This window comes from Merops nubicus, unplaced genomic scaffold (genome assembly GCF_000691845.1).
Source record: "Merops nubicus isolate BGI_N331 unplaced genomic scaffold, ASM69184v1 scaffold12695, whole genome shotgun sequence".
NCBI classification, from domain to species: Eukaryota; Metazoa; Chordata; class Aves; order Coraciiformes; family Meropidae; genus Merops; species Merops nubicus.
In genome coordinates, this window is record NW_008610350.1 from 98,607 (window position 1) to 113,156 (window position 14,550).

Consider the following 14,550-nt stretch of genomic DNA (forward strand, 5'->3'; position numbering starts at 1 on the left):
GCAAACAAATGATTGCAACATTAAGTTGCTGGATGTTTGCCTACATTTGTCAAGAGCTTTGCTCATTAGAGCATTTTATCTTGAAATAAAATTATCTGCACCCTATGTATTTCTTGATCCTTCCTTGCTACTACTCAGTAAAGAAAAATGAAGTATGGTTTAAACCAATAAACACCGAAACAATAAGCACGTCTTAATTTTTAATTTTAAATCAGCATTTTTTGTTACTTTAGGGTGGAATTTTACCTACGAATTAAAAAGCTAATTGCTTATTTCATTTTGCCCTTCACACCTTCACTGTTGTCAAGTGTATCAAACACTGAAAGTAAAAGCAATTTGCATTTTCAGCAAAAGCAAGCAATCTGTAACACAGAAGATACCAGCTACATCTCTGATGCACCAGTCATACAGAACAACAGAAAGCTGTCATGTTAAAAGATATTAATAGCTATATTAGAGATATATTATTCAAGATATATTGAGAAAAACCTCATATGCTTAAATAAATTTTAATTTCCTTCCTCCTTTCATATCAGCTATTCTAATAAACAAAGCAAAAGAAACATTCTAAATTCAAGTAAGAAGTAATACTTGTAAAGAAATCCAATAAACAAAAGCAGATCAAAGGTGATCCACCACCTAATAATGCCTGAGATCTAACCCACTTCTATTTGATACTCCTCTTCTGGAACCATCCTGGCAGAACTGCATATCAGACCTTTGCAGAATAGTTATTTGCTTATTTTCAGTGGTTGGTTGCAAAATTTGACTCTGAACTTTCTAACTAGTGTTATTATTCAGGAAATTGTCAGATACTTTTAATACCAGATTGCCACTTTACAGGAAACAGAGAAGTCACCAAGAAGGAAAAACAGATTCAAATGATACAGGAAGTTGAATACACTCTACATTTTATTAGTGCAAAACAAGCATCTTAAGAATTATTATAACAGATGAAACACCGTTCAAAAGAAAAAAAAAAAAAAGGTACACGTTGCACTCTGCAAACTGACAATACAAATACATAGGTCACTGAAGACGCAAATTTAGAAAAAAATACAAAATAATTTATAAAAAGAGGTCACTCACTTATCTAATCGAAACTTTCAGATTTGCCTCACTGTTAAAATTTCAAGGGGGTAAGGAAGAGATGCATAAGGGTGCATTAAAAAGTCCAGTTGACAACTTTGGGATCTAGTATTATGAAATACAGGAGTGTAAACAAAAAAGCTTCTCAAAATAACTTCACAAAAAAAAACAAACTGGAAGAAACCACAGGACACTAGCACAGTCAAACAGCAATGGTTCCTACCTGTTCGTAGTGGTAAGTCTGAAGTGATGTAATTTGTATTATTAAATAATGCATTCATTCCCATGAGCTGATCCATTGCAAACATCTATATTGAAAGAAAATACACTCTTCATTACTGTATATAGACAAACTTTCATAAAGCATCTATCAGCAAAAATTTCAAAGCTCTCTGCAAATATCAAGAATGCAAACACCCTAGTACAGTACATAAACATTTTATATACATATTTTTTTCTCTGGCAACAGCAGTGCAAGCAAAGCTGCTAGCATTGACCAAGCTTCACCAGTACCATGAGACTGCACTGAGCTCAGCATGGTCTCCAAGTATATATTTTGCTTACATGCACTAACAGCTATATATTCAAAAGTTTACATGGTAAATTCCAAAAATCTCACCCTAGATGTCTTGCCTGAGGCCTTGGTGAGAATCTGTAAGTTTTCCCTTCCACTTCTGTGATTATACCCCATCAAATTACATTCTTTATGTAAATGTGTTTACTAGCTCCAATGTAAGCAAACAGTTTACCCAGGTTTAAGTTTAATTTTTTTTTTGAACACTGATATATCTTAACTGACTGTAATTGCTGTCACTGAGTTATCAAATCTATCTTCTTCCAAAGCAGAGCAAGAATAAAGAAGAAAATAGTTTCTTTTTGGAAATTAAGTTGCGTAGAAATGATCTGTTCTCCATTCAAACTTTTCACAAGCACCATTGTCACAATTCCAATGAATCATGAAATAATGTAATGAGATCAGGAAGAGCTTCTGAAGAGCTAGGCCTACTGATCTGCGTGAGTGAAGGAGCATTTTAGTCATCAGTGTCAATGCAAATTTCACAAAAAATGATACAAGGGGGCCTTTTGAGGCATAAGGGGCTTTATTTTCAGCTGAAGTCCAACATCCACCACAGAAGAAATTTTAGAACAAGTGTTACAGGCAGACAGAACATTAAAATGAGTATTTTTTCAGTTGCTTCCTACAGGAGGCCTAGCTTTCCTTTTCCTTTCACCCATTTCACCAGTGGCAAGGCACTTTACAGATCACAAAACACATCTTAAGAGACAAAAAACCACCCTAGATTTCCCCAAACCTGATTTCTGCCAGTGGCTAGAATGCTTTTATATCTCTATGACGTTAAACCTAGGAAATGACAGGACAATATGAAAGGAAGCCAAACAAGAAAGCTAGGGAGGAATACAGGGATACTGAAAATATACAAATCAACTTACTTGGGGATCAGACACTCCCATAATATAGGAATCTTCTCCTGCCATTTTGTCCTGAAACACAAAAAGATGGTTAAAACTCTGTTGTTTTGTTTTGTTTTGTTTTGTTTTTCTTTTCCAATGTACAGCAGTAAAAAAGCTTGAAAAGCATTGGAGTTAAAAGCCCCATCTCTGACCCTTCTTATTTTACTTGTAATAATAATTTCTAAAATACTCTTAAAATTCCTTAGTATTTGCAAGGGGAAGGTTAAGGACAGGATAGACTTCAGGTAGGATTTTCCACTACCTGTTCCCAAGCAACTAAAAATTACGAAGTCTTAAAGTCAAAAAGTATTAAAATCAGGTCTTAATTTGTTTCCGTCTTTGTTCTGACTATTTTGCCATTAGAGTTTAGGCAAAATCTTTACCATAGTTTAACAGAAGCAGAACATAACATTTTTATACAACAAAAATGAGCGTTCATGACTGAACCTTAATGGTTTTCCTGGAAAGTATAACAAAATGCAAAATGAAGATGCACAAGGAAAAACAGCCAATATTTTTTCTTTAAAAAAAAAAACAGGAGTCAAACACTGACTACTTTTGGACATCTTATTTCCAAACGTCCACAAATGCTTGGCAGCCACACCACCTCAGTACTGACAGTGACAACTATGGATGTACAACATAGCTAAACCTTCTCTCACAGATCTACATGCAAATGCTTGACATGGGCAAAGCTTAGCCTGGCTCGGTTTTTCCCGGGGCAAGTAGCAGAGCCTGGAAATTTTCATAGGAATTTATTAGGTCTGTTACAAAAGATGAGTGTTATTTCCTTTCATGCAGATGCTATTGAAAGAATTACAAATTTACTTACATTGATCTTACTAAAAAAGGTTCTTCAAAGGAACATCTGAAAACAGTGACTATTTTGAGAGACTCCTGTCTGCATGCAGGCAGACAATATAAATAAGGTAAATAACTAACAGAAAATAGAAACATGTCACTGGCTCTTATACTCCACCACGATGAATATGAGCCATTTTTTCCAGCAAAGCAAAGTGAACTGTGAAAACCTACTGCCCTATGAGAGTGCCAAGTGATCAGTAAAACAGTAAAGAAAAACTGAGTCACCGTGTCCCTTCTACAGGAACTAGAAAGACAAGTACCAAAGAGAAACTTGGAATACTCGAGCTCTTCGCTTTGATGGAGGCTCTACCCAGCTTGTTAACAAGCTCCAAAGACAACATAGAGCCAGTCATCCCATACAAGTAGAAAACAAAAAAAAAAAATTTAAAACTGAGAAATAGGAGACACTAATACCCATATTACTTCCAGGAACAAGACATCCATGAGGATAAAATTATTTTTCAACCTAGAAAATAAAAGTACTCACTTCTTCATAATTCAATTTTAGAGAAATATTTACTGGGTAATATCTATTTGTAGTATTTAAGTAAATATAAAATAACTGATCATAAGATTTCAGCCAAAAATGAATAATGGATCTAAAAAGTCCCCCATACTGTACTTCATTACCTAATACATCAGAATTTCAGCAACATAAAAATATCCGTCAATCACACTAACTCATAGGCACATTCTGAAAATTTTCATCAGTAATTTGCTGATGTTATTATCAATCTTTATGGAAAAAAGTCAACATGCATGGTGTAACAAAACCATCAGCACACAACAAACTTTACTAAGAAGTTTTTATTTGACATTCTGCTCCATAGAAAGAATGTAACTCTCATCAGCAATTGACAAGACATTGAAATCACTGAAATAAACTTAATACAGTTTTTGGCAAATGCTTCCCAGTTCAAGGTGTAGGTATCACAGAAAACAATCTGAAGACCTCAACAACCAACATTTTTAGGAAGCATCAGAAAATACCCACCCTGCTGATGCACACCCATCAGGTAACTGCAAGTGCAAATGGCAAATTTCTTCTGCATAAACAGAATAAAAACTCGTTGTAAAAGTCTTGTTTTGTGATCTCTCATACTTAATTGTTACTATTTCACAAGTCACATATGCAAACTTTTGTTCCAAAATGCCTGAAATACTTGGATAACATGGTAAATATGGTTGCTCAGAAAAAAGATTTTGAGGAGCTAATTTAGAGCAGCATCTGCCCACTTGCCTGTTTGCTAAATGTAAAATTCTTTGCAAAACTTTCCAACACGGCATCTCACACCTTCTTCTGGAAGCCCAACAGGATAAATTGAGCAGCATGTTCTATTGTCTTTGCCCTACTCTGGATTCTCAGACTGTACCACTCTCACTCCAGAACGCCGTGGGAGAGGGGCAGTTCTCACAACTGCTACACCTCCTGGTCATATTTTACAGTTCTATAAGACACGACTTCAACAAAGTGGAAAAAAAACCCACAGAGGCAACATTCCTGAGAACGTTCCATTTAAAGTACACTGATACAAATATTAGAAGCCATACAGAAATAAAACCTATGTCTATCTGAATCAGTCCTTCAATTTCACCAGATCAAAATGGTCTTTTCTGGCTTTTTGGCTGATGCAATGAACGATGTCAAAAGACCAAAACAGCAGTCATTGAAGATGAACATTACGCCCAGAAGCAGCAGGTAACTACCCATGCACCTCCCAGCCTCTGTAGGTATGTACTAATGAATTTCTAACCAGGTATTAAACACAATCCCTCTCTCTCTTTCTTGCACCAAAAGCACAGGTGTCTCTTGCTTGAGTTCTTTTGTGCTCAACAGTCAGCTGCAGTGTTTGGGGGAGAGTTTAAAGACATTCTCTCTGGCTTGAATGCTGATCCAGTTCATTATAAACACATGATGATTTAGATGTGCAAACATATGCCTTTGTGTATGTAAACTGACACTTGATTGCCTTTTCAGGGCCTAGATAAAAATTAACCCAGCAGTTTAAAATGACCCTTCTAAAATGACTGAAAACACTCTCAGTTTCACTGTTTCCTCCTCATTTAAAGCCAAACAAATGACAAAAATGTTCTGTGAACCCCACCTCCAAATTAGAATTTGTTTCCTTAAGATTTATTTAGTTAACAAACCCCTAAGATTCCTCTTCTTACAAGAAAATTGGGGGCATTCCAGGGAGTCAATAACACTATTAAAAACAAAAAAGACACTTGCAGAAAAGCAGATCCTAGCATTAACTGTATTACTTTTAATTGGCCTCTTCCCTTATTGCTTGAGTTTCTAAGCACTCTTCCTACATGAATTACGTGGTAAGATTAGCATCTACCACGAGTAGCTTTGTTCATTCTCTCCTTACGTGAGCCATATTTTGGGACACAGATTGTTTTTACCCAAGCTGTATTTGTTGCCATACGTATCCTAGAGAAGTCAAGTCAAAACCACCTCTCTCTCATTTAAAGATGACTGGGATTAAAACTGTTCTGTGGAAGTTCACGTTATTGTATATACCTGCTTCCCACATCGCCTCCAATTGCTGCAAACCATACTGCAAACTTAAATCTACAATAAAAAAATAATTATCCCTACTCCTGCAGACTGCAATAAACAATGACAGTTTCTACCCTAGAGATCACCTCAAGTCTTTCAGATAACAGGGCCCAGGAAACTAAACATTTTAACTCATAGTATTTTTTACGTGTTAAAATTTAAGGGTGGCTGAAGGAACATCATTTAGCTCCTAGTGCAGTGGGAGAACACAAAATCCAGCTAAACTTGTCCAAAACACCATAGCTGTGCCTACTGAGGGCCTGCAAGTGCGTATGCGGGTGCATACGTGTGCGTGGTATTCCCTTCTCCCCACAGCAGGCCAGCTGCCATTGTGAAAAAGGTTAAGAAGAAAAAGGAATAACCTAGGAAGATACATATATATATATATACACACACATACACAAATATGGAAGGTGGTGGGGTTGCACCAATCACCAAGCAAACCCAGTATCGGTTTCTTTGCACCACTAAACAACCAAATTATACCAGGTACCACCAGTAAAAGTAGCTGGAAGAACACAAGTTCATTTATTGTACTCCGAATATTTGTTTTAAAGCTTCAAAAAGGTCAGGCATTTTAAATGGAGACAATTAATGCAGGAATGCTCTCATCCAGGAACAAGAATTCTCATTTCTGTTTATCTTGATCATTTGATTTCCGATCTCTCTCTTGCAGTTCTCCAATATGCAGTGCATCTAACCACCTTTCAAAAACAAAGATAGATTTCTGTAAGGATCTACTGTTCTAGCTCTTCACTTTCTGGCCTGAATTTTAAACATGAGGTAAACCATTTTCAGTTACTGAAATCACTGAAATAACTGCAATATAGTTTTTGACAAATGCTTCCCAGATAAAAGTGTAGATATGACAGAAAATAATCTGAAGACCTCAACAGCCAACATTTTTAGGAAGCATCAGAAAATACCCACCTTACTGAAACACACCGATTAGAAATGGGACTTCTTCCTATTACCTTTCTACAGATAAGCATAACCCAACACAAAATTTGTCATTTATGAGGATTCAAGCTTTAATGTTTAATTCAGATACTAATAGTTCAGACCAATAGACTTTGAAAACAGTCTAGCTATTCCTCAAAACCTTTACAGACATCTCACCTAGCAGCTGCATGCCTTCTAAAAAGCCAAGACTTCATTCTTTCTTTTTCTAGGTTTGTTCTCATACTGGCCTGGCTAAAAACCTGAACAGTGTATGTGCTAATAGACTAGGCAGATTTCTTACTCCTCCAAGCAGGAAATAAAATCATGCCACTGTTCCCCTAAGTAGCTAAAACACCACCTCCACTAGCCCCCAAGTAATTGAGCTTTAGTACCTCGAATCTCTCTATTCGCGTTTTGAAGTGCACCAGTGTGCTTACTGATGAAGCTAACGTTTCAGATAGGATCAGAGGAAAAAAACCAAAACAAACCAAAACATGACATGTACTTCCTTTCCCAGACCTTCAAAGAGAGAAATGGCAAGCAGGTCTCTACTTTTAATCTATGTTCTCTGAATATAAATACTTTTTTAAAAATCTGTTTGGAGAGACAAAGGATGAACAGTAGCACCAACTTTTCTACCCCACAATGATCTGCCTCATCATAAAAGAGTGTGAGGCTGGGTGGAAACTCCTATCAGCCACTCATCTCTTTTAAACTTTCTGTTTAAAAGACAAGCAAACAAAAGAAAAGCATAAAACCCGATGTGACAAGATGGCCATTATATCTTCAGAAAATGAATGCAAAAGACTAGCATCAGAGTATATATGCCTGGTGTTGGGTTTAAAAATACAAAGAATCAATTCATCTCTTCTAAAACTTGTGCATGATTTTTAAATTAGTGTAAAGACTGAGTTCAAGACAATATTTTATGGAAGAAGGCCTGGTTATAGCACAGATTAACAGGATGAAAATTAAGGCACATTCTATAAAAGGTACACTGAAGATACCTATGTTAGTGAATCATGATCTTTACTACCCAGAGTTCATTATACTTGTGAAGTGGAATCAGTCTGATGGTCTAAATGAACTCCTATGGAAGTGGAAGAATGTCCATTTCTTACTTCATGAGATGTTTTACAGCAACCTGTTGTCACATGTCCAGGCTGGAATTCAGAAAGCAAGCCTCAAGATGAGAAATTGAATGAGTACACTTCAGCTGACCTGATACATTGAAAGCACAGGTCTTCCTGCAGGTTTTCTCTTTAACTTGGCTTCCACTGGAATTTACTGCTAAATATACACTTATTTAACAGGACACTGAATGAAAGTAATGAAATTCAATGTGATTATGCTCTTAGCCTGTCTGGTTTTCGTATTAAAAATAGGGAGGAATAGCGATGAAAGAGAGGCAAAGACTTTTATATCATATTTTTGCTATATCAGGGCTATAAACTGTGGCAGGCTGCTTGCAGAGAACTGTATTTTTAGGAAAAGGATCAAATTCTCTGAAGCCTTGAAATATTGATGTAGAAACAGTAATTTTGCACAGTCTCTGCAACTTGCTTTACCTAGCACTGTTTATTTCTTTTAGTGGCAACTATCCATCCTCAAGCCCTGTTTATCCTTTGCAAAACATCAGCTCTATCTGTAGAGAGAGAATTGTTTTAGAGATGAGCATTTCCCAAATGCCCAAATGGAGATGCTGGGAAATGTATTGTGCAATAGATGCTGTGAGTTGCTGGCTCAGGGCTGGAAGCAGGACAAGAGCTTCTGAGATGATTTCAGTTAGAGGACAGAGCAGGCTGCTCTGACAGAATAGAGATACCGATCCAAGATGTTTAGTCTCAAGCCTTCACCATTGTAGTGCCTTCAAAGTCAGGATGCTGCCCATCCCTTTCAGCACCTCACCTTTTCACCTTAGCTCTGGCCTCTCAGCTTCACCCAGTACTTTATTTTGCTTGTAACCCAGTTATTTTTCTCAAAATACCAAGAGTACAGCTCCAGAGAAAAATCCTTTGCTGCAGAATATATTCTTAGAGAAGCACAGGGAGGGAAAAAAAAGAAGCTTAGTAACTGGTGCTTTCTACCTCTGCACAACACAGGCCATACATATACACAAGCTTAGGTCTCCGGATATTTCCAAGGACATGAGCTGTTGCACCGTGGAACCTACAGCAGTTACATGGACAACCCTTAGTTTAAGCTGTGCATGTCCTTCTAAACACTTCAATTTTTAATGCTGAACAAAAGATGCTTTCCTTAAAAAAAAAAAAAAAAAAAAACAACTAATTTTTGTTACAACAGCAAGAATATTGTACAGGTAGGATTCCAAACAGTTGCTGGCATTTTGAACACATCATCCAAAGCTGCTTAAAGGTCTACACAACCAAACTCTAACAGCTGCTAGCTACCAGTACCTGCTACTGCCATTGTTGTTGCCCTTAATGAAGCTGCTGCAGAAGAAAATTTTCTTTAGAGGAATACTAATCAAGCAAAATCTTGACACAGAAAAGTTTTTAACAATGATTATTTTTATTTACCTTGTTCTTATCTACTCTGTTTGATTGCATCCATTTTAAGAAATACAAGTTTTTCCAAAGCCCCCAGACAAAGGTTAAGACTGGATCAAATATTTATCATTAAGATGAACACTGTCTTGACGCACTCTCTGGAAAAATTGGGAAAATGCAAGCTATACAGACACACATTTTTCTTTTTAAAATAAAAGGAAAAGAACTGTATGTGCTACAAATCCTTGGATCATTCAAAATAACAGGTGATGAAGAGCTACAGCATTCTGAAATACACAAAATAAATAGCTCCAAAGCATTAAGGAAACCTCATGCATACTTTCACTCATTATTGGCATATATCTCTTCAGCACAAACAGGACTGAAAAAGTGTTTTCATAATCATGAGAAGTGAATGCTAATTTGCTCAAGTTGACAAGAAGCCTCATCAACTATGGGGCTTTGCAAGGATTTTACTCCAGTAAAGAAACAGACTTGAAATTTGAAGTTTGCCTCTAAATGTTAATAGTTTACCAATATTTTTTCTCCCATGTATGACATAAGTACCTGGGAGTGAAGGAGGCTATTTTAAGGAAACTGTACTCTCAGTATAAATCAACAATGCTCTATTTCCACAAAGCATCACATGGAAGTTGTATTTTTTACTTTCCTTCACCACAAAGGCATGTAAGTCATGAATAAAGATTTCAGTATAATTTCTCAGCTTCAAGTGAGGAAAAGTTTGTGCAGAGAAGCCTTTCTATCGAGGCTACAGCTTTCTTCTGCAGACTTTCCTCATCCTGTAGACTGTTGCAGCCGCACTAACACTGCTAAACCCTACACAACACTGTTTGTTTTTCTAATATACAACACAAATTGCCTCCTCTTGTTATTAATTAAGTTTGCTTGTATTTCCTGTTGGGTGGGACCTGGTAGTTCTGGCTGCATATATTTAAAATTTTAAAACTGTTTTAAGCTAAATTTTTTTAAGATTTTCACTCATGAGCAGATGCATTATTGCACAACAGGATAAAAACTACAAAGCATTTAGGAAATTAAATCAATCACGAGTACTAAAGACATTTCAGAAGTGTAACACTCTGAATCAGAATTGCTGGGTGCAGAATGACTGTAAGAAATCTAGATTCAAATTTATTTCACCAAGTAACTACTACATTTGAAGAAAAAAATCACAGCATGAGGAAATTGACTTGGCAAAGAGTAATTGAACTACCTGGATGGTTGCTTTAGTTACATATCTTTACAAACAGAATTTTTGTGTGATTTATTCATTTCTCAAATGTCAAAGCAGTGAACTAATATGACAAGAGGAAACACTAAGATGTCATAAACATATAAACTGTTTTTCCAGGATATTATTAGAATAAAGTCAAAATGTTTGCATTAAAGCAAATTCAAAGCAACTTAAACTAAAGGAATAATAAACAGTATTCAAAACTATCGCAAACATACTCTGGTATGTATAGAATGCTAAGGGTATGTAAAAATGCAGAGGTTCAACACAGCAGAATAACCCTAGTAACTACACTGAATTTCAGCCACATGGGGTGGTAATGCTGCTTGAACCAACGTTAATATCATGCTAAAATGCTGTTATTTTTTTCCTACAGATTAAAAAGAATCACCAAGTATTCTTCAGAAATAGTCTTGGTTTATATAAAGTTGCTCATGAAAGTAAACCTTTAACTTAAAAAGCCACACACATCCATTTCACAAGCCTTAAGGATAATGAATCTTCAATACTAGTCTAGGGGGAGGGCGGGGGGAGGTGAGAACCATGTTTCTGAAAAGCCAAATAACAAACCAATGCAAGATTTCAGAAGTCCAGTTCACATAAGGTTTGCTCTATCACTTGGTATTTTCAGAGGTTCTGAAGCCTTACTGAGGGCACAGTCCCCCACTTCATGAACATCAGCAGCAGAAGATGGCTTAGAAAAGAGCAAGGACTAAACTAATGACACCAAAAAAAAAATCTGCTCACTTTGTTTCCAATTCATTTATCTGTTAAAATCCACTCGTGTTTAAGTAGAAAGATGATCTTTAAATAGTCCATTCCACTTAAATCCAAAACAAAGGATTTACCTTGAGACTAGAATAATTTGAGACATATTTTAAGGCCTTGCTTCTGAAACTGTCAACAGTGTTTCAGCAAAACATATATGTTTAAATGAAAGCACTGAAAACTTAGTCAATTATTTCTATGCTCAAAATGAGATGCAAATTTAGTGCCTGACTGACCTGAGGGCACAGTTAATGACAACCATAATCATGATCTTATCAATGTAGAACTTCATAAAAGCTTCACAACTTACTTAAAGGACGTCAAATTACAACTTCCACTTCTAAAATACCTGTGTAAGAGCTAAAAGTGACCAAGATCTGGAATTTATTTTTCATTCTTTGCAAAAACATTCGCCTCTCTTTGTTTTATAATAGCTGTATTATTTTGTGTCTGAGAACCAAAGGAAAGGTATCAACGTGTTGAAAAAAATTGATTTTTTCAAAGAAACTTAAAAGTTTTCATTAGTTGCTTAGGAGAATGAGTAGCAAATTTCTTTAAGACTAATACTTCTGAATTTAGAGTTGGCAAACATTTACAGCGCCAAAAGGTGAGAAGATTTTAGCAAGTACTGTTTTCATACATTACTTGAAAATGAGTTAACCAGACTCTCTGGAAAACAGCAGAATTTTCTCATCCATAGCTATGTAAGAAAGCTGACAGTAAGTTAGTGAAAATACAGGCTTTCTCTGTATCTTTGTAACTTCAAAACATTTACTTTGCATGCATTAAACTAGCGAGAGAGACCTGGACCTTCTAGTCAGCATAGAGCATCCCTGATAGTAAAGACTCAAAGGCCTTCAAACATGGTTCCTGTCCTTCCAGACTAAGCAATGATAAGCACAGTAACACAAATTCCTAACTGCACTTACTGCTGGAGTTTGCATGTACTCGTGAGACGGTATCATGGGAAGATTTGAGGAAAAGTCAATAATTAAAAGGAGAAGTATTGTTTTTACAAAAACTTAAAAATCTGTCAGCTAGCAAATTTGTGACAGTGGTATTTATTTGCAGGTATCCATCACTGAATTCACATAATGCCATGCTAATGAATAAAATAAATATAATTTTATTCTTAAAATTTATTCTTAAAAGTCAAACACATAGTAACTGAGAAACTACTAAACTGTTGTTTTTCAATAAATAAAGCAGGAATTTTTGAACATGCATATAAATGCAGTATTGCTGTCTCCTTTCCACACTCTTGCCCCTTCCCAAGATTCCCTCATTCTCTCTCCCAGGACATCTTTTTTTTCCAGTAAACTTTTCTTATTTCAGAACATCACTACGAAACCATCACCAGGGTGCTGACTGAATTAAGTGAATACAGGTATGAACTTTATCTGCTACAACAGCATTTTTTAAAAAAATGCAATATGAGACAAAGTGATCCAAAACTGTTCTCAGGTTTACAACCATAACTCTACTGAGTGTATTCATTACTTGCATGAGAAAGTACTTTCATTTTTTTGATGACACCACTGCTGATTGGCATTTTTTCTTTAAGAGGGACAAAGGGTTGAAAGAGAACGCCTTTCCCCCTTCTGTTTAATATTATAGATTAAATTATTTAACAGATCTTGCACGTATTTCAGCACCGAGTTTCCTTGAAACCTCCACACTCTGTGGCAGATCCTGGCAATACTCTTTCATGTGTAATTGCCCGTTAAATTCTTGAGCCAGGGAAGTTTGCAGACTAGAGGATCTGGCCCTGGATGGTTATAAGCTGCTTTTTCCTGTTTCATTTTCTCAGTTCAGCTGTAGTAATTTCTGTAGATTACAAAACACTATAGACAGGATGATGTCCTAGAATGACGTCTTGGTTAATGATTTCCTATAATGTGCAGCTATGTTCTCTTTTGAAAGAATAAAAACGCTTTGCTGAAACACCATTTCAGCAGCTGATACTTCACAGTACATAGCACAGACACTCTGGGCGTCAGTAAAACCTGAGTGCTGTATTTTAAACCCTGTGCTTGTGAGCTTGACAGTGGTGTTGTAGCACCTTACAGCATGTAATGCACAGGGAGATATGGCAGAAAATTAATCCACTTAGTATTAATTTTCTTTGTGAACAGAATAAATGAAAAGAGGACTTCTGAAGCACAAAACGTCAAATCTGATCAGCACTTTATAACTATTAAAAAAAATAAAATTCATGTTTCCTTTAAAATGTTATTCTTTAGCAAAGATTCTGAGCCTTTCAAAACAGGAAGTTGAAATGCAGGCAACGATCCCTTGCCTATGAAGCTTTACTCTGCAAATGCTTACAGGCACTCATATTTATTTATTTGAATGCAATTACATAGCAGTACACTGCATTAAGATAACGGCCAAATGACACACAGCTCATTTATAATACAGTTTAGAAATAATACTCCTTTTTAGCTTCACATAAGTCAATAGCGCTTCGTTGTTAAAGTTACCATCAAAGCAGAAAGGATCGAAAGGTAAAAAAAATAATTGTGATGATGAAAAGTCAAATATTCTTGGGTTTAAGGTCAAATGCAAGAGAACAATCAGTCTAATAATATTCCTTGAAACAGTGAGAACTTTTCAGTTTCATCACTTACTACTAACTTAGCTTTAAGAAACTATTTACTGCCTTTGAAAGCAGCTTTTATTTATACTGCTCGTTTCACTTAGCAAGCCCCACCCAAGCCAAGGACACCAGAAGTTGCCAGTAGCAAACCCAGGTTAGCACTAAACCCCTGGGATTTTTTTCCAGGCCAGCCGGCGACCGCACAACAGCCAAAACTGTTTCTCCGATGTCACCTTCGAAACCAAAAGCGCCACGAGCTGCACCGCCTTCGCTGACAAGCACCAACTACCACGGTCAGCAGAAGTGTGGCTTCTAGATTTTTTTGCAGTTTGCGCCACAGTCCTTCACAGACACCCCTTCCTAGCTCGGAAGAACAGCACAAAAGCCTACTGCATGCTAGAAAAAGCAAAACCAAACAACAAAAACACCACAGAGGAGAGGCGAGAGGCGGTTCGTGCACTAAGAAAGTGCCATTTTTCAAACC

At 36.4% G+C, this 14,550-nt stretch overlaps 1 protein-coding gene across 1 annotated transcript in view; it reads right to left on the reverse strand.

Annotated features, from left to right (window-relative positions):
- Positions 1-2,594, reverse strand: part of NFKB1 (nuclear factor of kappa light polypeptide gene enhancer in B-cells 1) — a 48,322-nt gene extending 45,728 nt beyond the window's left edge. Inside the window, exons 1-2 of the mRNA XM_008940887.1 lie at positions 2,542-2,594; positions 1,313-1,397 (exon numbers count right to left, since the gene is read on the reverse strand). Coding sequence (XP_008939135.1) covers positions 1,313-1,397; positions 2,542-2,586 — 130 coding nt within the window. The 5' untranslated portion in view covers positions 2,587-2,594. The remainder of the gene's footprint in view (positions 1-1,312; positions 1,398-2,541) is intronic.
- Positions 2,595-14,550: the final 11,956 nt, after the last annotated feature.